General features: G+C 35.6%; 1 protein-coding gene across 1 annotated transcript in view; it reads left to right on the forward strand.

The window, feature by feature from the left end:
- The first annotated feature begins 6,047 nt into the window (after positions 1-6,047).
- Positions 6,048-27,465, forward strand: part of LOC115221280 (multidrug resistance-associated protein 1-like) — a 50,297-nt gene continuing 28,879 nt past the window's right edge. Inside the window, exons 1-11 of the mRNA XM_036510606.1 lie at positions 6,048-6,068; positions 7,986-8,047; positions 8,135-8,266; positions 11,272-11,454; positions 13,389-13,563; positions 14,935-15,255; positions 17,280-17,417; positions 20,189-20,335; positions 20,825-20,909; positions 23,737-23,809; positions 25,747-25,873. Coding sequence (XP_036366499.1) covers positions 6,048-6,068; positions 7,986-8,047; positions 8,135-8,266; positions 11,272-11,454; positions 13,389-13,563; positions 14,935-15,255; positions 17,280-17,417; positions 20,189-20,335; positions 20,825-20,909; positions 23,737-23,809; positions 25,747-25,873 — 1,464 coding nt within the window. The remainder of the gene's footprint in view (positions 6,069-7,985; positions 8,048-8,134; positions 8,267-11,271; positions 11,455-13,388; positions 13,564-14,934; positions 15,256-17,279; positions 17,418-20,188; positions 20,336-20,824; positions 20,910-23,736; positions 23,810-25,746; positions 25,874-27,465) is intronic.

Genomic DNA, 27,465 nt, shown 5'->3' on the forward strand with positions numbered 1-27,465 from the left:
GAGCAGTAATGTATTTACATGCAGTAAAATATATGTCCAATGATTTCGCATCCATAAAGTCCTTAGCTTTATACATGACTCGTCCAACTCTAATAGCAGAGGACATAAACCTCTCTTCAAACAAAGAATAATATACACTGTTTGAGTTTTATATAGGAAGAGTTAGCTCCCTTAGATCGGTCTGGTTGGTGAACCTTATGGATCTAAAGGACAAACAGCATCTATACCCTTAGATTGTTTCCGTCTGCACGGACTTTTCCAGCTTTAATCGACAAACGGAATCCCAAACCTGCAGCAGGTAACATTTGAAATGGGAGCAAGCACTATAGATCTCATGTCTTGAGTTCAAGAGAGATTGTGGGTCCACTGAGTCTTTAAGGATCCTTCTTCACTCTGTTTTGCAAAGCTTGCTTCATCCACTTCCATTTATATAGGACCCCCAGCTACTCTATGGTCCTCCATTTAATTTCGTATGGGATTCCCTCATTCTTAAAGTGCCATACTTGGCTGACTAAGGACGTGACAAAACGGAAATCCCAAACCTGCAGCAGGTAACATTTGAAATGGGAGCAAGCACTATAGACTCATGTCTTGAGTTCAAGAGAGATTGTGGGTCCACTGAGTCTTTAAGGATCCTTCTTCACTCTGTTTTGCAAAGCTTGCTTCATCCACTTCCATTTATATAGGACCCCCAGCTACTCTATGGTCCTCCATTTAATTTCGTATGGGATTCCCTCATTCTTAAAGTGCCATACTTGGCTGACTAAGGACGTGACATAGTGTCTTCCCTGAACCCTAAAGGAGGACCTGTGGTTGTATATTCCAGTCTACCAATGTGACATCCATGATCTCTCTTGCACCTTGTGTAACAAAGTGTGTATGTCAGCCAGTGGACCAATTCAACATTATAAATCCCAACATCTAGATAGTCAGGCTGTTGCTAGAAACTGAACTTGTAATTCATGTGGAATGACTTGCAAATCCCCTGTGGGGCTTTAAGAGCCATATGAGATGTCAACAGTAATAAGGGAACCGAATAAATTGATTCTTAGAATCAAATGAGTTTAAGAAGTAGTCTTACCCAGTCTAGGAATTGAAACCACAATCTCACAATCATGAATGTAACACCCTAACCATCAAGTCATGTATCTTCCTACATGGGTGGATATAAATATTTTCAGGGAGAGTAAGTGAGATCACAGTACCACTACAATGAAATGACTTTAGTTAGAAATCAAAATTGCCAGTATAACTGAAAAGAATATGTTTTCTTTTAATTAATATATTTTTTTAATATTTGTGATATTTTTTGTATCAGTTTTTGCTTTTTGTCCCCTTTAATTTTTTTTTAATCATGCTACATTTCAGGATTCATCACTGAGCTGGGCTTCTAGTAATACATCATGGCCACAGTTTACAAATTGTTTCCAGAAAACTGTCTTAATGTGGATACCATGTGGATGGCTTTTTCTTTCATTACCTTTTTATTCCTGTTTCTTGACCAGTAGGTCTGGCAAAAGCAGAAAGCTCACAGTTTTCAGCATAGTCAAGACAGTAAGTGTTCAGTCTGTGTCTCAAACCTTTTGCTTTTTTATCATTCCTATTTACAGAATCTTTATTCACTCTGTTATATGTATATGTGTATATACCAAATGTTCAGATTTAGTTTCATTTGATAGGCTCATAAAGAAAATGTAGATACATTTTATGCATACATAGTTCTTTACCTGTTTACATGTAAATATCATATATATGTATACAGGGCACAGGCACAACTGCATGATTAAGAAGTTCATTTCTCAGTTATGTAGTTCTGAATGTATGAATAAGTGTGTGTGGGGTGTATGGGTGTGTGTGTGGATGTGTGCATGGATTATGGAGAGTGTATTTTTATATCATGACTTGAGTTACACACACTTGTGATCTCACCTGAAGATCACAGTAGCATGAAACTTGCATCTCAAGATAAAAATTCAGCTTCAATAAACTTTATATTTTACAACATGAATTGTGCACTCCTTTCTTATTTGTTTGACACAATTCAATGTACACCCACACACACACATACTGACACACACAAATACTTGTAAATGTATGTGTATATATGTATGTATAATCATTATTTGAGGGAATAAAATCAAAACTTACAAGGAAGAAGAATTCAATTTAGAAATACTAAATCGTCATCTGATGTTGGCATGATACCTATGCTATAGCTTTTTGATCTGTTTAACACTTTTTGCTCAGTAAATAAAGTTGCATGTTGACTGAAAAACTAATGTTTAATTTCATTTGTTCATCTAGTCATTTGCCCACACTTTGATCGTCATCTGATCTTGGCATGCTATACCTGTTCGGAAAGCTCTATGTCTAAGCTACAACATGAACATTTCAGCTCTCTAGGTCTGTTTCTAGGGGGTTTAGAACCAAAAAACAAAACCAAAACTGAATTCCTATGATAAAAATTAACAGTTAGCATTTGCTTCCACTAATTTCTTTACCTGTTTAGTGGTTTACCGTTTTTGAATCTGAATTTTTTACTTAGCAGATTAGCGGATAGCAAAGCAAACTTTTTGGTTAGCCGTGTCCACCACTGATAAAAGTATATCACTCATGTTTAATTACATTTCACCAGAGAACTTCAAAAACGAGATCCACTCTTAACTGAGTAGCTGATTACAATAGAGTTATCTCCTCTTTGAGTTTGATGTTTTTTTAACACTACCTGGTGGAGTTTTTATCTACTAATTAAACAAATAACCTCACTCAGTAAAAGTATTTCTACATATATTACAAATGTGAAACACTATTTTATTACGTTTTCATATATATACTAGCATTATCGCCCGGCGTTGCTCGGGTTTGTAAGGGAAATAACATATAAGCATTTTTAGAGATGTAAAGTATAATAGCCATCTCAATATGGCTAACCACAAAGGGGGGGTGTTACTGCGTTTTACGTTTCTGAGATTTAATAATAAATTTTAGAGAGTTACGTCCCTTATATATGCCAAAAATGCATTAAAAATGGGAAAATTGATGGTAAATTTTTTTTTAATCGTAGACCCATCGTAGACGTTTGCTAATACCCAGAAGGGCTCAATATGAATCACGACTATAAGATACCCGGTTTTGGTTAAACTGCACCACAAAATGTGGGAGTAGTTAGGAATCTAAATCGTAGGAGACAGACAGCACACAACCTCACTTTTATATATATATATATATACACACTTTTACTCTTTTGTCTTATTCATTGATGTGGTCATACTGGAACACTACCTTCAGTATAAAATTGCTTTAAATGTTTTGTGTTTTGTAGCAATGACTAAGGTTGTTATTTGGTTGCAGGGTACCTCTGCCCTCTTGTGTGGCTTGGCAATTACACAACTGGTTATGCTTCATGAAGAAACACACCAGACTACATTTCCTATAGACTATCTTGCTGCCGGAGTTCAGATTGGTGCATATGTAAGTTGACCATTGAATTACCTATGCAGTTGCACACTGTTAAAGATGGAGTGTATATTATTGTGGCTAAATAAACCTATTATGGGAGAACATATTTATATTGCTTTCAGCACTGTATTCCCAGTGCAAAAGCTTGTGCTCTCTGTTCTGCAATAACTATTGTGTGTAGTATTTTTCATAGTGTGGAACTGTACATTTGTAAGCCAGCTAGTTCATTACTATAGCAAAAGTCCAGATACTTATTAATCAGACTACGTATATACCATCAAATTCTATTACAGATGATAACCACCATTCTTATTCAAGTGGAAAGAATTCATGGAATTTTGACATCAATGGTACTGTTTCTATTTTGGTTGCTGTCACTTTTAACAGGGATTATACCATTTTATTCATACATAGTTGAAAAGGTAATTTTTAACCTTCATCTATACAAATATTCTTCTTGCCACTTGGTCGTATTTTTAGCAAATTACAATTAATTAAACATAACTGTCTGTGTTTTCTCCAGTTTGCTTTCTGAGTAGCTTTGTACATCATTTGTGGCAACTGCACAATGGAATACTACTTCCAACATCCAGGATGGTTCTGCCAAGCTGCACACAAACATCTCAAAACACATCCAAAGGAAAAATATTAATCACTAAATGCACATCAACCTGCCTTCCGTAGGCTCTCTGTATTCTACAATTACTGCAATGTCCTCTACTCACCTAAAGTAGCAAGCTAACTACCCCCACCAACGCCCTCTTAACACACCCACCTCTTCTCCCCTTCTTATACTCTCTTTGCACAATCTTTCCACCTCAAATATATTAATCCTCTGCAATTTCATACAAGCCCATATTTTTTCCTGCATATATTTACTTATAGATCATCAGGGTGAACACAAACCATTTGAATTTCCCCAGCCTGAGTTGGTTTTCAATGTTTATTGGAAGGAATGTTTCCTTCTGACAAAGCCATAAGAAAAGAAACAGTAAGCCATTGAAATTGATCAGTGGCAGGATTGTTTCGCTCTTAGCTGAGGACAAATTAATGTATAACCACGTTGAAATTATTCTTCCAGTAAGGCTAAATATGTGTTTCAAATGGGTTGATATATAATAATAAAAATAATAATAAACTTTTTGTATACAATGCTCAGGTGCATTACATCTCGTTAGAAAAGGTAGCCAAAAGTGCATATACAGTACATGGAATAATGCACCAAAAGATAGAAGAGTGAGCAGTAAAGGAATTATGAAAAAAAAGTCAGAGTGAATTTCAAGAAGTATAGAAATAGATTTCGTGTCTTGACAGCCAACAACTAATGTAGGTGGTTTAATCCATGCTTCAGTAATCTGAATGTGAAAAAACGTTTCCAAAAGTCATGGGTGCTGTGCTGTTTTCTGATTTTGCAAGCGTGTGCCTAAGGGTTAAACATATGGGATTCATAAAAGGTAACCTAAGGTTGTTGTTGGAAAGATGGTGGATGACCTTGTAGGTTTCTACCAAGTTGTTGCAGCTGCCAGATGTTGGACCTTTACTGTCTCCATGCCCAGGGAAGTAAAACATTCACAGTAAGATAGCAAAATTTGATGTAGATTCTCTATTCAACTTTTTCTGTCTTAATCAATGTGACAATCACACACTACACACATTCCTTCCAAGCACTGCTGTAAATAATGCAAGTGAGCTAGAACGTTAAAACTTAATGCACGTGCACAACAGAGTTCAGAGTCATTCTGTGCCAAGTAGCTCGACTCTGCATGCTTTAGCTTCATTATTATAGCAAGAGTCCGGATACTTATTGATCATACCACATACAGAAGAATATATCTGTGTATATATATGGTATATTTCTTGCATTCTAATTGTCTTTCTTTTTATCTGTCTTTAGATGTACCAGACAGATAAAATAATGTTCAGCCTTTTCTATGTCGAATACACTCTTTTATGTATACAATTGGTTCTGCACTGTTTTGCTGAAGTTCCACCAATTGAGCACAAAGGAAGGGTGAGTACTATTGACCTTGTACCAGTTCAAAATACATACACATACAATCACACATAACCACACATATGCACACACATACGTACACACACACACACACACAAATGCAAATTTCACACATACAGCCACATATGTACACAATCACCCTTTTCTTTCTTTTTATATATTTCCTCCCTTCTCTCTCTCATCTATACTTATACATTAAATTCTATTCATTTTTTATTTTCTGAGTTTGTATCTCAATGATATGAACAGTGTCTTTCATCCATCCACAGTTGGTAAAATAAGTATTTATTTGGGTGAAGGCAATTTGGATTTTCACCAACTGGTATATAAAAATATAAATATTGAAACATATGCTTTATCGTATTGCATAATTGAAAGAAAAAGGATGACAGAATTAGTGTGGCACCAGAAAAAATGTCTTGTGAAGTTTAGTCATGTTCCATTGTGTTTTGCATTTAATTCCTATCAAGGTAATTTTTCTGTTTATTCTTCCAGTGATATAATTTACCATGCATGTGTATATATATATATATATTCCTTTCTCTACACCGTTCTTACAGACATGTAAATAAGAATGCTCCACCAAGGAGATCTGGTAAGGCTGAAACATATCAAAGTTGTCACCATATCTGTCAAACACCAAATTAATCTTCCCCTCATTACACAGTATATTTCCAATTTTAATTAATTTGAACTGTCATGCATTAACTATTTTCAATGCTTTTCTTTTTGATTGGAGTCACCTGTCTTGCATTTGGTTTTGTAAAGCATTGCTCAACAATGTTTACTTGTTAAGGCAGTAAACTGACTGAAATTATTAGAGCTTCACTTAAAAAAAACCTTGTGGCATTTGTCCCAGTTCTCTCCACTCTGAGCTCAAATCCTGGAAAAGCCAACATTGCCTTTCTCACCATTGGAGTCAAGAAATAAAGTACTAGCCAAATGCTAAAACCAACACCCTCTCTCTCTCTCTCTCTCTCTCTCTCTCTCTCTCTCTCTCTCTCTCTCTCTCTCTCTCTCTCTCTTTCTATCTACCTTGAAATCAGTTACATGAAGGGGCCAAAAAGAGAACATTTATATCATAGACCCACTAGTCCTATCACTATTGTTCTATAGCCAAGGCAAGAAAGCAGCTTCTCAATACAGATAAAATCCCAATTAAAGTTATCATACCTGTTACATTAAATGTGTTAGTGCTTGCTTGATTAATGATTGTTTATATTCATAGGTTTAAGATACAATCCCAAATTCAAGAAAAATGACAGCCAACTCACCCTGAAAATAATATCCTACCATTTTAAAATGAGGTGGAGACATTAGATAACGTAGTCCCAGATTTATTAAAAAAAGATGGAATGGTCACAGATGAGAGGCCTTTAAACATAGATCAGTTTGATTAAGGCTAAACAATCCCCAAAACAAAGGTAAACAATTGAACTCCTAGAAATAGCAGCCAGAGACCCCCTAAAATTACACCTTACTCACTTAAATATGAAAATGAAATAGATAATTTGTTCCAAGATATTATTATTATTATTATTATTATTATTATTATTATTATTATTATTATTATTATTATTGAGTGAGAAAGCAGTGCATGCCACCAAAGTGACACGGGTAAAATATATAAAGCCCAGTATACCCATTATGAGTACCTGTCTGATAAGGGTATACCAGGCACATGCATCCCAACCATATGTGCTTGACACGGTGATCTCATATCAACAGCACATGACTTTTCAGATGGGGCCCAGTTAGAATTTTCTTTAGGTCAAGTACCCCATCCGGCTCAAAAGTTCTCTGAATATTATTATTATTATTAGTTATATTATTTGACTTTACCTTTCATCCTTTTGAAGTCAGTAAAATAAGTACCAGTTGAGCACTGGAATCAACGTGATCGACTCCCCCACTCCCCCCAAATTACTGCCTTGTGCCAAAATTAGAAAGAATTATTATTATTCCATGCTGCATTGCACAACAGGTTATCCTTGAATAGCTTCAGTAGCATGTCAGTTTTGGTGTGAGAAGAGGTTGCTAGCTCCTCACTTGGAGGGTCACTCTGAGTGGTCTCTCATGACCCTTCTCACAGTGCAATGTAACCAACTCTTAGATAGAAGAATCAATCTCTGGCACTTTATTTACTAAACCCAGCAGGATGAAAAATAAAGTTGACAATAGCAAAGCTAGAGTGTATGCTGCTTGGGGTAGTCCTTGGGTTTGCTGTGCCTCTGTACAAGCTTATACAGCAGACCCCAAATACCCAGAGCCAACCATCCTCATTGTCACCCACTGCAAGCTGTGCTACTGCAAGTTGACCTCAGCAAGATTTGAACTCAGGGCACCAAGAGTAGGATCAAATACTACAAGGCATTCCTTTTGATGCTCTAGTGATTTAGCCAGTTGCCTAGCAATTTTTATTTCATATGTTATTCTCCGTGTAAAGGTGGTTATTTCAGAATTGGTGATATTTCTGATTTTTTTCTCTTTTTTTGTTTCCTCAACTCTACAGGCTCCAAATGCAGAGAAATTAGCATCGTTTCCATCTCAATTAATATTTTGGTGGCTAAAAGGGTGAGTACCTGCCTCCTCTTCTTCTTCTCCTTCTCCTTCTTCTCCAGAATCAATCTATATCTAATACTTCTCTGGTTTCTCTTATAGATTATTTGTGAAAAGTTTCAAGCATGAATTAAAGGATGATGACATGTGGGAACCACATCCACGGAATTTGTGCAGTCAAGTGGTGAAGACATTTTTGAATGAATGGAGTTTGAAATTAAACGCTATGAGATGGTATGTTTTAGCATTAGGAAGGTTTCAGAGACATTTTATCAATATCTTTTCTGTTTTGCAAAATATACCTGCTAAAAATCTAAAAATATACTAGTTAGAAGCACACATGTTAATATGATTAACTGTAATACTGCACCTTCTCTCATTGGTAACTGAGCCAATGAGAGCCTCTCTACATGGTCAGCTGCTTAACACTAACATAATGAGTATTCAGTTACACTTTTCCAGAAATATAATGTACTAACTGAATATTCCATTGTTGCCGGGTAATCTTCACAATAGATTGCCTTGGCAAACTTCAGAATAGCACACCCACAGAAGTTAGATTTTCTCAATTTTGACAGGGACTTTTCAAATTTGCTGGGATTCAAACAATAACAAAAAAAATTTCGTAATCTAGTTTTTAATCCCACTTCCCACTCCAAGCAAGTCCGTGTGTGTGTGTGTGTGTAAGAAAAGACATATTTCCTAACAAAAATGTATGCAATTAAAAAGCAAAAGCTCCAATTTTAACAACATTGTTCAAAATAAAAACAGCAATTTCAAGAGCCCTTTTGCAAGCGATGCAACAGACAAGTTGAGTACAAGTAACAACAACACCAGCAACAGCAGTAATAACAACAGCAGCAACAACATCAGCAGCACCATCAACAACCACAACAGCAACAATAACAAAGGCAACAACAACAACAACAATGATACAAACAATGAAGGAGCAATGGCTTGGAATAGCTCTTCTGAATTTGCTTTTGCTGAAGCAGCCAAGCCATCTCTTCAGAGAATACAATTCTCTGAAGAGGAACTTAAAAATGCCAGACTGCTAGTTGAGGGAGATGGAATAGCAGTAACGTTAAATACCCTCCCTGAGACAATGCAGGATACAATACCCTGCACTCTGACATACTGTATAATTGGTTTAAAATCAAGGAAGGTGGAAAGAGCCACAGAGAGGCTCAAATAGAAAAAGCTTTAGGTTCCATCTAGAATCTAAAGGAATATATACAGTGAGGAAGGGCCTATGGAATGATAGACATTTGATTCTGCACTGAAGAAGGAACCAAACATCACTCTCTGAATGCCCTCAAAAGTGAAAAGTTGTTGTTAGTTCCTTTCTACTGCGGTCAGTGACTGGCCAAAATCGTCATAGGTGCCATCAGAAATAGTCATTCCTTGGCTATTTAGACATAAAGGAAAACTTGAAAATCCTCAAAGCCTATCAGACCAAAAGGGAGAACTGGTCCAGAATGATCATAGAACTCCTCATACAAATTGCATCACAAACATGTGGAATGGTATTGACAACTTTAGGCCCATAACTCTTCTGAATGCAGAGTTAAAAACTTCGGCCAAGGTATTAGCTACAAGGTTGGTGCTTGTCATTGGAGATCTGGTAGGGGAGGCACAGACACGGGCTAACCAGAAAAGATCCATCCACAACAAGCTCCACCTCATGCAATGCATAACTGAGAAAAGAGCTAAAGAACCTGGCAGAAGTGGGCCCTGATCAATTTAGATCAGTCTGAAGCTTTTAATAGGGTCGACCATCCATACCTGGTGGCGCTTCTCAAGACAGCTGGTTTGGGGCTTGTATTTAGGGGCTGGATCATTGCAATGCACAATGACATCTGTTCACTGGTCAGAGGGAACAATCACCTCTCAGAACTGTTCAACATCATGCACTCAGTCTGGTATGGTTGCTCCTTCTCATCTCTCTTTTACATACTGACTCTTGAGCCACTACTACACAAACTGGAGGCATTGAGAGGCATCCTGCACGACCTAGGATGTGGTAGATGCATGTTGGTATATGCAGACAATGTCACCAGAGTGATGTCAGATCATAAACACATAGAAATGATCAGCACCGCTTTCTTTTAACCAGGAAAGAAAGGCTGTTTTTAAATGCCTGCTGACCATGGTGAAAGAAGGGGCTGAAGACAAACACTTTTCTCTTAGGCCAATCCCTGATTAACTTTTTCAAGTTTCACTTGAAAAGGAAAATAAGGGTTAAGAGGGAAATGTTGTCTTCTGGCCAGTTTTCTGAAAAGTGAATGAAAGTGGTGAGAATGGTGCAAGTGAATGGGTCTACCCTGAGCATATGCCCATAGCTGGGAAAAAAAGGAAAGGGAAAAAGGCACTTATCCCTAAAGTCAGGGTACCCATGATTTTTATACGGTTTTTCCATGAGCAGCCCTCAAACATCTCCCTTTTGAGGATTACACACTGATTTTAAAAAATTTTACTAATCTTGTTTACAAGCGAAACCATCACAGCACACATTGACACACATATACATTCTTTGTTTTGTCCTCTGCTGTCCATAATGTTTTTCTTAACATAAACCTTTGTAGTTAATAAAGAAATCATTATTATTATTATTATTATTATTATTATTATTATTATTATTATTATTATTATTATTATTCTGTGATCAAATTTTGCCTTTTCATCCTTTCAGGGTTGATAAATTAAGTACCGGTTGAGCACTGGGGTCAATGTAATCAACTATCCCCCTCCTTCAAAATTTCAGGCCCTGTGCCTATAGTACAAAAGATTATTATCATTATTATTATTATTATTACTATTCAATAAGGTGGCAAACTGGTGAAGTGCCAGGCAAAATACTTAGTGGCATTTCGTCCTTCTTTATATTCTATGAAGGTTGACATTGTTTTTTTTACCCCTTTCGGGTCAGTAAAATAAGTAGGAGTTGAGCACTTGGGTCAATGTAATCAATTTGCTCTTCCCTTGAAACTGCAACGAATAGCTTCCTAGATTCTTAGCTAAGATTCAAAACTTAGCTTAGTGGTAATTCATCTAGCTTTACATTCTGAGCCCAAATTCTGCCAAGGTCAACTTTGCCTTTCATCTTTTCAGGGTCTGTAAGGAAATAAGTACCTGTTATCTTCTTTACTAGGTAAAATAGTATGGCAGTTATTTTAGCATTAAAACTTCTGTTATATTGTAGTCTGTCTCCCAGTTTTTAATTTTTCTCTTCCTTACAGGAAGCAAATGTCATATGACTCAACGTCTGGAGATGAAGTGGAAAAATGTTATCAGGTACAACAGAGGAAAGAACCATCACTAACCTTGGTCCTATTGCGGCTCTATATGTTTGACATTCTTAAAACATGTCTGCTAAAGTTTATCTATGATATCCTATTGTTCGTCAGTCCTCAAGTAATGAGGTATGTTTTTCAAAGTTTTTTCCTTTGATCTTTTTCTTGTTGGTCTTTCAAGTTTTTGAAAATGTTTTATATTTTATAATTTATTTTCTATTTATGATTGGAGTAAGGACCAAAGATGGTTACACCTCCTTGTTATTATTATTATTATTATTATTATTATTATTATTATTATTATTGAGTGAGTGAGCAGTGCATACCATGAAAGTGTGATGGGTAAAATTATGAAGCCCAGTATACTCATCACAACCATATGTGAAATTAAGGCCAACAGACCAGATATAGTTGTCAGAATCAATGAACTAAATACTATATAACATGCACAGATGAAAGAGAAAATAAGAAAAGAATACTATAGACAAGCTAATATTTAAAACAGAGCTCAATAAGAAAAGCAAGATAATAGGTATCAATACACTAGCTGTCCCAGCTATAAATTAGAGTTACAATACTCTTAATTGGACACTAAATGAACTAATCAAACTAGACAAGAAAACAAGAAAAATAATGACAGAATTTAGAATACACCACCAAAAATCTGACATAGAAAGGTTATATATACAATGAATTGAAGGTAGTAGAGCCCTTATACAACTAGAAAACTACTATAAAATAACCACCATAGGATTATAGAAATAATAATATAAGGAAAACTGGTACAAACAGCCACAAAACATGAGCAAAATAAAAAACTGTTTTCTGCTTTTAAGGAAGCTGACAAATACAAGAAAGAAGTCATAGCACCTGACAACTATGAAGAAAAAGAGGAAACAACAAAAGCTGTAAAACAACTGAAATTCAAACTGAAACCACAAAATATCATAAAATGATGGCAAGGACTTTCCTTGCCTGGCAAATACTGGGATAAACTAAACAGAAAAGAAATAGACAAAGTAAAATCCCAACAATGGTTGAAAAGCTCAGGACTTAAAGCAGAAACTGAAGGATTTCTAATTGTGGCACAAGATCAAAGCCTCCCCACCAGAAACACATAATGAAGAAAAATATAAGTAACTGCAGAAGATGTGGTGATGGGGAAGAAACAATAAATCATTGTCTCTGGTTATCCTGCCATGTCTAAGAAGGAATATATCCAGAGACATGACAGAGTTGGGACTTATATACAATGGAAGCTATAACAACACTATGGAAGGACAACAGAAAAAGATGATATAGGCATATCCCAGAAAAGGTTTCAGAAAATAACAAAACAACCATACTCTGGAATGTGCCAATACACACAGATAGAGAGGTCAAGAAAAAATGCCTTAGAATTGATGTATCAATCTCAACAGATGACAATGTATGTCTATAAGAAAAGGAGAAACTCTTAAAATAAAAAGATCTGGTAATAGAGGTAACCTGAATGTGGAGCCTAAAAACAGAAACAATACTTATAATAAAAGGTGAGAAATTACAGAGACAGTAGAAGTCAATGCAGAATTGATTATCAAAAATAAAAACAGATATGGAACACAAAACAATAATAGAAGTGCTATTTTCTCGCTGTGTTCCCCAATCTAGAAGGGCATGCTATTCACCCAGACTAATTTAGCCATACTCACCAACCTTACAGTAAATTTACTAGCAGGCAACACCTACCTTGCATCTTTTTCTCTAAATGGAACTCAAAGAAATTGATGAGGGATTAACTGAAAAGGTGTCCATTTTCAACCCTTTCAATTTTATCTACCATTCAATCTCTTTGGCCATGTCACCATACTGAGGAAAACTGTCAAGAAACGATACTCAGAGTATTTACAATAAAATAGAAAGAAAAAAAAAACAAGCAAAATTCTGCACATATCCAAAGAACACATAGCTGTACTCAGTAGTGCAATGAAGGCACTCATTGAATGAATGATGTAATAACAATGAAACAATGATGACCACAAATGATTAATTAAAAGAAATTTTCATATTCTCTATCATTTCAGCTTCTTGATAGCATTCATTGACAGTAAGGAGCCAAGCTGGAAAGGTTACACAATTGCGGTTTTCCTTTTGGCTATGAATATCATACAAACTATATCTTTACAGCATGCTTTGTATATTTCTACCAATCTTGGACTCATCTTAAAACAAGCCGTGACATCCACAATTTTCCGCAAGGTAAGTTTTAATTGGTTCATTTGTAGCAAAATGAAATTGCTCAAAAATCAATGGAAATTGTAGCTGTGATACCAGTGCCGGTGACACGTAAAAGAACCATCCGAACGTGGCTGTTATATATCATCATCATCATTATCTTCCTCTTCATCGTTTAATGTCTGCTTTCCATGCTAGCATGTGTTGGACGATTTGACTGATGTCTGGTGAACCAGATGGCTGCACCAGACTCCAATCTGATCTGACAGAGTTTCTACAGCTGGATGCCCTTCATAACACCAACCATTCTGAGAGTGTAGTGGGTGCTTTTATGTGCCATCGGCACAAGGGCCAGTCAGGCACTGGCCACACTCAAATGGTGCTCTTTATGTGCCACCTGCACAGGAGCCCGTTCTGCAGCACTGGTAATGACCTCACTCAAGTGTTTTTTCACGTGCCTCCAGCACAAATGCCAGTAAGGCGACGCAGGAAACGTTCACGCTCGAATGGTGCTTTTTACATGCCACCCGCATGGAAGCCAGTTTGTTGCTCTGGCAACGATCACTCTCAGATGGTACTCTTAGTGCTCCACTAGCATGGATGCCAGTCATCAAATTTGATTTTGATTTTGAATTCACTGGCTGTTCGTACACATGCATCATACAGTCTGCCTTTTACTCTGAACGAGAGGCCCTTAGTCACCAGTAGAGGTAAGAGCTCTCTGAACTTAGCCCAAGCTATTCTTATTCTAGTGTCTACATTTTCAGCGCACCCTCCCCCGCTACTGACTTGGTTACCTATGTAATGGAAGCTATCAACTACTTCTAGTTTTCCTCCCTGGAATGTGGCAGAAGTTGTTCTCTGTACATTTTCAGTGTTTATTGCTCCTGAGCATCTGCCACATACAAAAACTATCTTCCCAGTTAGCCTTCCTTTGATATTGCTGCACCTCTTATGTGTCCATAGTTTACACTGGGTACATCTTATAGAGTTTCTACCTACCCTTTTTCTACAGATTGAGCAGGGCCATCTACCTGAAGGGATTTGTGATTTGTCTGCCTTCCTACTTATTAGGACTTTGGTTTTAGCTAGGTTGACTCTAAGGCCCTTCGATTCCAATCCTTGCTTCCACACCTGAATATATGTAATATGTGTGTATCTGTGGTTGTGTATACGAGCATAAAACATTACATCACATTGTATTCCTTCATCTCAAAAGATAATCTAGCTGTTTGGTGAATAAAGATTGGTAAAATATGCACAGACCAACTAAAGTCCTTTGAAATGATTTCATAGAACTTCAGTAGTCAATAAATGACACCAGTAAAAGAATAAAAGAGCAAAAGATTTTAAATCTTCTTCTTACTTCTTGATCTTTCACTTATTGTTTTTCAGGCCCTTACCCTCAAATGCAGCTCATTAAAGGCAACATCTGTTGGAGAGACTGTTAACTTGATGTCAGTGGACTGCCAACGTTTCCAGGACACTTTCCCTTTTTTCTATTTATTGATTTCTGCCCCTTTCCAGATGATATTAAGTCTCTATTTCCTCTACCAGCAACTTGGTGCAGCCATATTTTCTTCTCTGGTTGTTCTGTTTTGCTTCATACCAATCAGCACCATAATTTTAAAGAAGATGAATCATTACTTGGAAAAGGTGATGGTAATCAAGGACAAACGGATTATATTCATGAATGAAGTGCTAAATGGAATGAAGGTAAACTTGGTGGAATTTTCTTTCAAGTCTGACATTCACAAACACAGACACAGACACACAAACATATATGCATGCACAGATACACTTATTCACACACATGCATCTATATATATATATATATATAACAAAACTGTCCGATGAACGGGAACGTGAAACTCCGAGTACAGGTTTTGTTGAATTTCTGCTGCTTTTAAATAAAGTATATATATATATATATATATATATATATATATATATATATATATATATATATATATATATATATATATATATATGTATGTATGTATGTATGTATGTATGTATGTGTGTATGTGTGTATGTATGTATGTATGTATGTATGTATGTATGTATGTATGTATGTATGTAACAGCAGTGCTCTTCCTGACATCCCCCCTTACTTTCTCATGTGCAACTCGAGATTTCTCAAAAGTAGCTGTCCCCTCGTGCACAATCCTTCTCCACCTGCTAGGATCAATAGCTATGCCTTCCCATGTGTCTGGAGAGATGCAAGCATCTCTTAAGGAAGCCTTCAGCAAGTCCTTATACCTCTTTTTTTGGTTTATGTGGAGGTCGTTCTCCTTTAGCTAACTCTCCATAAAAGAGTGTTTTGGTATCCTTGAATCCTTCATCCTGACCAGATGACCACTCCATCTGAGCCTTTGCTTTAACACAAGAGCTTCTATACTTTCACACCGAGAGCCTTCCAATATTTCAAGTAAGGAGGGATGTCAAGAAAGGCATCGTTGTTACACTTCCAGATGGGAAGGGTCTTCCTATGAAGCTGACATGCAGTGTCTGTGCAAGACCCTGCCTCAGTAAAGCTGGACTCAAGAGTCATCTTCGTAGTCATAAAGTGAGACAGATGAGTGACAACTTGGCTACTGGTGGTGATGTAACACACCATACTAATCATATCTGTCGGGCATGTGGAACTTTTTGCCTAGGGCGAGCCCACAGTAATATCATATCTTCTCCACTCTGATTCCCTAAAGCTGTGATGGATGAGACCGGCTGCAGACCACCAAACAGTCACTATGACCTTCTTTTGGTGCAACTTTGGTTTCGGGAAGTACTGTGGAGCTTCATCGGCATCCAACCACTGAGCTGAGCATTGCTGGTTATCGTAAAAAAATCCATTTTTCATTGCAAGTCACAATCTGGCTGAGAAACGGGTCATTCTTGTTGCATAAAAGAAGGGAAGACGACACTTCAACACAGCATGTTTTTTTTGGTTGTCATTCAATTCGTGCAGCACCCATTTCTCAAGATTTTTATTTTTCTAATCTCTTTCAAGTGGTTGGAAATTGTCGTATATGTTATGTCTAAATCAGAAGCAAGCTCTCGAACAGTTGTGTGTGGATTGGTTTCGACTAAGTCTTTTAGTTGATCATTGTCAACATCCAATGTCCGACCACTATGCTTATCCTCTTAAAGACTCTCGTCACCACTACGAAATTTCTTGGACCACTACTGTACTGTACGTCCATTAGTAGTTCCTGGGCCAAATGCATCATTGATATCACAAGCTGTTTCAGCAGCTTTTCGGCCTAGCTTGAACTGGAATAAGAAAATTGTGCAAATTTGCTTTTTGTCCATGTTGTATTCAACGTTCTGGAAAAAATGGCCTAATTATTCAAAAAGAAAAAGAGTAACAGGATTAGATAGAGCGAAAAACAGGCTTTAAAATGATATATAAAGTCAAAATAATTTAATGGTATTTAATTTGAAAATATATCATTTAAAACCAAAATTAAAAATTCCGTAAGAACTTTCTTGACAACCTAATAGTATTCATGTTTGTGAGAGCAGTCAAGTTTATTTTAGATATTCTCATTTTAAAAATCATCTCTGGCTAACCGTTTAGGGAATGTTGGTGTTGCCTTGGTGGAGGTTTGCACTCTTTAAGTGCTCTTGTTAATATTATTACGAATACTATACAATTCCATTTCCTAATCAACTTGAATTTGAGATTTTCTGTCTGTGTGAGGATTCCTTATTTGATTTAATTTTGATTATTTAACTAGGTCCTTAAACTGTATGCTTGGGAACCAAGTTTTGAACAGAAGGTTAATGAGATTCGAAAAGAAGAGATAAAGTTTTTACGGAGAGTTGCTTATTTGAAAATATGTTCAGAAGTCTGCTGGAAACTTGCTCCATTCCTGGTGAGTTCTTTTCTTGTAAAAAAAAAAGTGCCTTTTCCTGCATTGTAATTTCATGTCACAGCTATTTCAGGTCCATGTAAAGAAAATCTAGTAAACTTATAACAAGCATGTAAAACCAGATTCATGGTGGCTGACTTACTTGAAACAGTTAACTGTAAAAAAAACTCTGTTTATCATGGCTCTAATTTTGTTTTTGATGTTTGATCAAAGGATGGAGTCTTTGAAACCGAAACCCATTCACAGACAAAATTCCAATGCAGCATGAAATTTTGTCAGTGAACAAGTTTCAAAGTGACAAAAGTATTTTGACAAATTAAATTTAAATGCTGAAGCGAATCTAACGGTTTTTGGGTGTTTTTAAATGGCTTATAAACACTGTCCACACTGCAATTGTTTTTGTTACAGCACACGATCTCAGATCAGGCTACTTGCTAGGCAAGTACATCTCTGTAATATATATAGATATATATATATATATATATATATATATATATATTGTTATATTTCGGAATGGTCATATTGCCAGTTTAGCCAATAAAAACACACGCACTATATATTTGGTGTTATTTTGCTTCAGTGATATTTATTTTTTACATTAATCTTAATCTTATTTCGGCCAAAGTTCTTTCGTCACACTCCTGTGACCGCATCAGTGGTCCTTTGTTTTCTTCTCACTTACTTGTGTCTCTCCTTACTAACCGTCAGCCATTTTGTATTTCTATTGTATGTCTTCATTTGCGCATGCTTATATCTCTATGTGCGTCTATGTTTATTTAGTGTGTAGATTAATGTAAAAAATAAATATCACTGAAGCAAAATAACACCAAATATATAGTGCGTGTGTTTTTATTGGCTAAACTGGCAATATGACCATTCCGAAATATAACAATATCTGTTTCAACACACGACTTCACATAAAAAATTTTGCACAACAAATATTTAAACGTATATATATATATATATATATATATATATATATATATATATATATAGATAGATAGATAGATAGATAGATAGATAGATAGATAGATAGATAGATAGATAGATAGATAGATAGATAGATAGATAGATGTGTATATGTTGTATATAAGTGTATATGCACATATATGTTTATGAGTGTGCATGTGTGTTTGTATTGTATGTATATGTATGTGTGTGTTTGTGTGTGTATATATATATGTATGTATGTTATGTCTGCATATATATAGAGATATATCTACAAATAAATAAGTAACAATTGATGCACTTTATATGTGCATCAGTATTTTATGCTCTCTGCATGCATTTATGTCCTTCAGTTTTATTGTACTTTCTTTTTTATTGTTTCCTTATAATGATTATTCTATGTTATTTTTATTTCTACATTTTTTTATTTCATTTATTTTAATTTTTATTATTTATCACCTATTATTTCCTTGCCTACCTTAATAGCATGTTGGATAATTAATGAGCCACCCCTTTCTTTTATCTGAAAATGGTACCACTGTCTAAAAAAAACCCTTTAACCTCCTATAACTAGGATGCAGGTTTTATTCTTTTATTCTTCTTTATTCAACCTCTTGAGATGTTGATAGATTTATTGCCATGGATATTTACCATCAAAATAGCATTTCCCAATTTACTCTCTCAACCAGCACCAAGATGAGGGAGTCAATACGAATCACATACAATTTGTGTGAAAAATCCTAAATGATAAATTTTATTCTAATTTTAATTCATCTGAAAAAAAAAACCTTTTTATTACTTGATGTAATTGATTTTTTCATCAATAAAAACACATCTGAAACAACTGCAGTGAACCACAGCCCATTTGTGTTATTATATATATATATATATGCATATACAATTATTTATTTATATACATATGCATATACATACATACATACATACATACATACATACATACATACATACATACATACATACATACATACATACATATATATATTTTGTTTACACACCTGTCTTAAAAAACTTAGGGTATAATAAGTATTCCAGGATATCAGGACATTTACTGTTTTACACTTTACTAATGCAATGTAAGCAGTATCATTTATATATATAATCCAAACATGAACAAAGAAAACACAACAACACGAGGACGTGGAACAAGTATAGTGTTATTGGATGCTCAGGAAAGGGAAGAAAGAAGGAGGATTTAACATTTCGCGCAGAGCTCTTCATCAGAAATATAGAAAAAAGGAAAAGTCCAAGGAAGGGAAGACGGAGAAAGAAAATTGCCAACGATACACACGCGGTCACATATTATATATATATATATATATATATATATACACACATAAATTTTTTTTTTCTCTTGTGAGGTTCTAGTTGATGGGATACATTGACTCAAAGTACCACACAATATAATCAAATCTAAAACTACGTGATCACTCAGTGAACTTCTTAACCACACATCCATTCTGAAACTCAGTTTAAGATTTCTTTTATGATATTTAATTGTTCCAAAGCTGGTGGATTAGCAGGGTCAGTAGAGTAACAAACCAAATACCTTGAGCTATATTTAGTCTTGTACCTTTGTATTCTCAGTTCAGTTCTCCACTGCCTTTAATCCTTCTAAGGAGCTTAAGGTCTTAGCATAGGTACCAGGCAAGTACTATATCAATCTAATTGACTGTACCATCCATGAAACTTGAGGCCTTGTGCCTATGTTAATTCTTTACTTTGTTTTTAACTATCACAACCAAAAGCCTTGCAGGAGTACAGCCCTCAAAATGAATCAATATTGAACTGTTCCTATTATTTTGTAGATAATATTTGCCACTTTTACTACATATGTATTATCATCAGAAGATCATAAACTAGATCCACAGAAAACCTTTGTATCACTGGCCCTGTTCAACCTCCTAAAGGCACCTATAAACTACTTTTCAATGCTGCTTAGTTTTTTCGCTCAGGTGAGTCTTTAGTCTTTGTATTTTTTATTACTTGTTTACTTATTTTGTTCATATATTTTATAAATACATTATATATTTATTCCTGACACCTCATCAGCCTATTTTTATTTCTTTCCATCTCCAGTCACTCACTTCCACCTTCTCGCCTAAAATGTGAGTTGTCCTGTAGATATTCTACAGCAAGAAACCTGTTCCACTCTGCTGGCACCTGTGCAGGTGGCACATAAAAAGCACCCACTACACTCTCGGAGTGGTTGGTGTTAGGAAGGGCATCCAGCTGTAGAAACACTGCCAGATCAGACTGGGCCTGGCGCAGTCTTCTGACTTCCCAGACCCCAGTTGAACCGTCCAACCCATGCTAGCATGGAAAATGGATGTTAAACGATGATGATGATATATATACACACACATGTTTATATTTATTATACACACACATAAGTATCAATACAAGGGATTGTAACTTTAAAGTATCCTCTATTTTCATTCTAGCTGATAGTCTCAATTAAAAGAGTACAAAAATATTTGTGCACAGATGACTTGATACCAATGAATGTCTCAAATAAAACAAAAACAGGTAATTTCTTTCTTTTCTTTCAGTATAAATAATGATATGTAAAATAAACACAAAAGTACATATTTAGGGTCAGTGTATTGTCAGTTATTGCAATCTCCCAACAGTTGACTGGGAGTTATTTCATTAACCCCAGAGGGGTAAAAAGCAAAGTTAACTCAGGTAAAACAAGAAATCAGAGCATCAAGTGTTGGAACTAAATACCACAATGTTCCAATTATTCTGCCAAATCCCCACTCGCCTTCATTCTGTATGATTAATGACTCTCACTAGATATAACAGTTTAGGTCAAGGGTTCAAATTGGAGTATGTGTTCTCCTGGAGGTACTCAAGAGAAATTGCAGGGCTACATAAGGCTTCAGAATTTTGAACTAATTCCAATCCACTAAATGTAACGCATGTGTCTAGAAAATGTGTGGACAGTCTTGTTCTTCTCATCCACCGATTGTTTTGAACCAGGATTTTGCAGCAATGTTTATAACCAAAACTAAAAAATAACCATACAAGAATGTCAACTGAGAACGATATGAAACAGGCCTGGAATTCAGTTGTTACTTGTTAGAAAGAGCCAAGCTAATTCTTCCAATTAAGAATGTGACATTAGCTAAAATGACATTGATTTCACACAGAGGCCAGAAATTTGGTGGGAAGGAATAGTCAATTTCATCAACCCTGGTACTTTATTTCATCAAACCTGAAAGAATGAAAAGCAAAATTGACCATGGCAGGATTTTCATTTTTTAAATTAAATTAAATTTGATATTTGTGTGCAAGCTTCCTGATGTGAAATTGTGTTGAAACAGTTATTGTTATATTTGGGAATGACCATATTGTTTTGCCATTTAAATACACCATATACTTGGTCTTCTCTTCAGCTTTATTATCATCATCATTATTATTATTATTATTATTATTATTATTACTATCATTATTATTATTATTATTATTATTATTATACCATAGCGTCTTATATTTTAGTATCCTTTGCCTAAGCTCTTTCGTGACACATCCAGTTACTTCTTCAGTGACTCTTTATCCTATGTGTCTCCAGATCTTGTTCTGTTTAGTCCATACTAGCTTGGGCTAAACTGAAAAGAGGAGACACCTGGGACAACGGGATAAAGAGCCACTGAAAAGATCACAGGATGTATGATAAAAGAGCTTAGATAAAGGACACTGAAATAATAATAATAATAATAATAATAATAATAATAATAATAATAATAATAAGAAGAAGAAGAAGAAGAAGAAGAAGAAGAAGAAGAAGAAGAAGAAGAAGAAACCTTGAAAAGAGGAAAACTAGTTAAGAGTAGCAACATAACACCAGATAAAGCCAATGAAATAAGGGAACTAGACCAAAGCCAGACATACAAATATTTAGGAATCAATGAACTAGTTACGATACAACACACACAAATGAAAGAGAAAATAAAGAAAGACGACTACTATAGATGAGTTAGATCAATACTGAAAACAGAGCTCAATGCTAAAAACAAGATAATAGGTATCAACACTCTAGCCGTCCCAGTTATAAGTTACACTTAACTGGGCACTAAATGAACTAACCAAAATAGACAGGAAAACAAGAAAAATAATGACAGGATCTTGGATGCACCACCCAAAATCTGACTTAGAAAGGCTATATGTACAATGTATAGAAGGTGGTAGAGGCCTTATGCAGCTGGAAAACTATTATAAAATAACCAGCATAGGACTGCAGAAATATCTACTTCAGAAACAAGGAAAACTGATACAAATAGCCTCAAAACACGAGCAAAACAAAATACTGTTTTCAGTATTTAAGGAAGCTGACAAATACAAACAAGAAGTCATACTACCTAACAAATATGAAGAACAAGAAGAAACGACAAAAGCTATTAAACAAATGAAATCCAAACTAAAACTAGAACAGAATAATAATAATAATAATAATAATAATAATAATAATAATAATAATAATAATAATAATAGTAATAATAATAATAATGATAATAATAATAATAATGACAATGATAATAATAATAATAATAATAATAATAATAATAATAATAATAATAATAATAATAATAATAATAATAATAATAATAATAATGATAATAATAATAATAATAACAATAATAATAATAATAATAATAATAATAATAATAATGATAATAATAATAATAACAATAATAATAATAATAATAATAATAATAATAATAATAAAGTGAAGGCTAAGTATATAGTGCAAGTGTTTAATTGGGAAAAATATGGCCATCCCCAAATATAACAATAAATTAAATGAAATTAGTAGCAAACAAAACATATTTATTGCTTATTATATGGTATCTAAACTTCTACATATTCTTTGCATGGTTACACCAATACTGTCAGATATTTGCTACGGGGTTCACTAAAAGTATAAGTTTGAAAATCCTTGGTCTACATAATTACATGAAATAGCTAATCTCTGTCAGTTTCACTGGGAAGAAATACAGTTTTGATTTCACTTATGTCCTTTTTTTATAAATAGTTGTTGTTGTCATTGTTGTTATTTATCTTAAGGTCATCCCTTAACTGAGCAAACCTGTGATCAATTTTAGTGTATCTAGCTCTCTATTATATGCTAAAATTAAATATGTACTAAGCTGCTTAATGTCTATCAGTAATGAGAAGGAAAATCATTAGCATTAATGAGAAATTTTGTCAATAAATACCAAAAGAACTCAGAAACATAAACTGATTAAAATTTACTGGAGACATGCAGAAGGAAGTGATTGAGAACTTTGATACTTGTGGTGATAACTAAGGGCATATTTCAGCAATCATTTACTTTTATTTACTTTTGTAGATGCTGCAGTTGCTATTAGAGATGGAAGGTTTTCGTGGGATGTCTCAGATGCCAATAGTTTTCAATTAAAAGAGTGAGTGAGTACTTGAATACTCTTTTGCTATCAAAAGGTTGTTCTAAATAGACATTGAGATTTTTCTAGTAACTTACTTTTAATTTTCAACTCCCTTATAATAAATAATCTTATTATCATATTGTACAGCATACATTATGTAGGTATGACCATATGGATCAGAAGTTCAGTTGACAATTACATAGTTACTGTTTCAATCTCATTGTGCAGAATCTTGAGCAGGTGTGTTCTATCACAGGTTCAGGGCAACCCATTCTTTGTGAATGAAAAGGAAACTATGCTCAGATTTTGTCTCTAGCAAAGTTTGCATCTCAAAGACAAGCCTTTCTTTTCAGGCTAGAAAAGACTTTGTCACCCAAGCAAATGCTCTCTACAAAGCTAACATATGACTCACAATCTGGATGGTACTGTTGCTACACACACAGACACTCTAGAACATATTCAAAGAAAGGCTGCTTTGCTAATAAACCTGAAGTTACAACCATACTCCAACCTCTGGCCAATGATATATTGTCATCTCTCTCTCTCTCTCTCTCTGCTGTTTTTCATGGGTTTAGCTTCTCAGGGCTGGCTGATCTCACAACACCTCCACTTGGACTCTTTCTTCTCATTCCTCTTTCCTCTCCTCATCACATATACCCCATAGCCACCCACACAACACCAGAACACTGAGTCCTTTCTTCTCAGGACACTATATCAAAGGAATTTCCTCTGTGTTCACTTGCAACAGTTTAAACGAAATTGTAAGAGCATCACTCTCACAGTCTTGCAAGGCCTGTAAATGCCATGGGGACAGCCCCTTCCTCAGATGGATAGCACCTGTTTTTGTGTGGTAGATCTAAATAATTGGTCACCTGGTTTAATGCCAACTCCTGGTCCTTGGATGCTTTTAACAAAATCTACTTAGTTGGATACATTTGGACTATGTCTTTAGTCTGAGGAAAACCCATTAGTTTGTCCCTTCCTCTTCACCAACCTTGGAGGCTCTGCAAAAAGGTCATGGACACTGTTCTTTTTTCCCTTGCACTAAGCATTGAGTGCAATGATGAACCCACACATCTCCAACAACTCCAACAAAAGGAGTAAAGGTTCACTAACTGGTAGTGTGTTTAGTGTGTTTTAGGCCCATTTTTCTGTGTATTTCATTGACATCAGTGATGGCAGTGGTGGTTATTTTTTGTTTCTTTTCCACACAAACATGGGTTGAATGGTTCGTTATGGCCTGTGTCAGTTTTTTGGGGGGAGTTATTCACAGAGATGCCCTTCCTAACACCATTCTACTGAATGCATTTCCTTGTAACACCAGCACAAGAGAATTGGTCACACCCTCAAATGGACTCTTGACCCTATGTTGTCTACTTGGTTCTCCAGTCACTTTACAGACTGAACTGGATGCATTTTCTATGGCACTGGCACTAGTGAGGTTGCTTTGTTTCAATGCCTCTGAGAAGAAAAATTATGAAAGGATGATAAGTTGAAATTAAATCTAGATTTTAAGAGGAGTTAATGTGTGAGGTAAGAAATAGATTCGTTGTTGTGAGAGGATGGTAGAGGAGGTGGTATCAGAAGAGCCAGTGCTTGTGGGAGAGTAATAATGACAGGAAAAAAATAGTGCTAGATGTTAGTGAGTGAGATATAATGGATGGGCAGGATGGGATGATAAGTAGAGGAAGAGTTATATGAGTGAATAAGAGCATGTTGGGATGGGTAGTAGAGGGACAGGGAGAGAGATGGAGAAAGATAGAAGTGAGAGGGTATTGAGAAGATGGTGGAGCAATGGGGAGGGAGTCAGTGAAAGAGATAATTATTTATTACACCTTGCAGTTAATCAATTCCTCTTTCTGTGACCTCAGGAAAGCTATAAAGGTGCATCTAAGAAACTCAATCAAACATGAAAACCAAGTTTGATATTGCTCTTTCGGTTTTTTCTATTACAGTATCAACATCACAATACCGAAGGGTCAACTAGTGAGCATTGTGGGTTCTGTTGGCACTGGTAAAAGTTCTTTGGCTTCTGCCATTCTTGGAGAAATGGATAAACTGAATGGAACCATCGATATTGAAGTAAGTGTCATACTTTTTTAGTGTGTGCATGTGTGTGTGTGTGTGTGTGTGTGTGTGTGTGTGTGTGCACTTGTATGTGTGTGTTTTCTATATATTGAGGGAATGGTTTGTGTTCATCTGTGTTTATTTTTTTTTATTATCTTGCCAGATTTCTTGCAACTCTCTTTCCCAGACTATCGCACACAATCGTTGATAAGTGAATAACAATCTAACAATAGTGCACAGAGGTTTAGAACTTTTGGAGATGGTGAATGAGTGTATTGCAAGACTACTAACGAGAGACAATTAAGTATGAATGGATATTCAGTTAGATGGAGGAAGTTGAGAGTACTGATTTAGCCACCAGTCTTAATTGTGAATTGTCCTTTGCTTAAAAAAAGTTTCAATAAAATTGTCATTTCTCGATTTTATAGAACTATATGTCGATAATTTTTAGCTTGGGGTATTTGACATGATCTAATGTCTTTATATACATTTCATAGAATAATTTTATCACTTCTCACAATATGGAAACATTCCTCATGGCACCAACAGTCAAAATGGAAAAGGTGTTGCCTCGGAGGACAGCAAAGGAGATGCACTGGAACAGCCACTCTGACTCACAGGGGTCACACTTGCAGACAGCAATCTCTACCCCCATAGCAGTGAGCAGAGATATGGTGCAGGGGCCAAGAGCGTTAGAGGTCTCAGCTGCCACAGGCACAACTATAAACCTGTCAGAGAGTGACCAGATACCTTGACAGTTTGTTTCTTGTCAGCCTGATGAGTAACAGTGCCTAGGCTGGTTGCTGGTGGAGAAGGTGTCACAGCATGTGGCATCCCTGATGAAAAGGCCAACCACCATGGAATGAGAAAATTGTCTGAATGGGGTGGACATTCACCAAGCCCACCTCATCTAATTCTGGCCCCTGATCTACTATCAACACTCCCCTCCTCCTCCTCCTCCTCCTATCTATACTTTCACCATAACAGTCATTATTCTCCCCCATTTACTGAACTTTATCCTTCACCTAGATGCTCATAAACTTATAATCATTATTCTCCACCACCACCTCACCTGTGTTCAAATCTGAATATTGTTACTTGTATCCGTTAACCTCTACTTACATACCCACACAATTATTTTCATTATCACTTACACACGTACACACACACACACAATAACAACAACATGCACACACACACACACACACATACACACAACGACATACACACAACCACACATGCGTGTGCGTGCACACACGAACTCTGACCTCCAATGGTATGGTAAATTCAAAAATTGAATTTGTTTCCCTACATGCACTATCTTTAGTGCACTCTCTATGCCATCATTTTGACCTTATATATTTTAAACCATCAGCTGAAATATCTATTTCTCTCAGGAAGCGCTGGATTAGCAAAATAAGCACATGCTTAGGGCATCAAGGGAAGGAGGGGGGACCACAGAAATGGTAAATGGTTTATGGCACAAACGAAATCACTTTAAACCTGTTAAAATAATATTCAGGATGCCTTTATTTCTACTAAGTATAGATGCAGATGTGTTACCTAAGATTAATTTTGAGGATCTGATGAAAGATTTTGCAATTCAA

Source organism: Octopus sinensis, linkage group LG18, assembly GCF_006345805.1.
Source record: "Octopus sinensis linkage group LG18, ASM634580v1, whole genome shotgun sequence".
In the NCBI taxonomy this organism is placed as follows: Eukaryota; Metazoa; Mollusca; class Cephalopoda; order Octopoda; family Octopodidae; genus Octopus; species Octopus sinensis.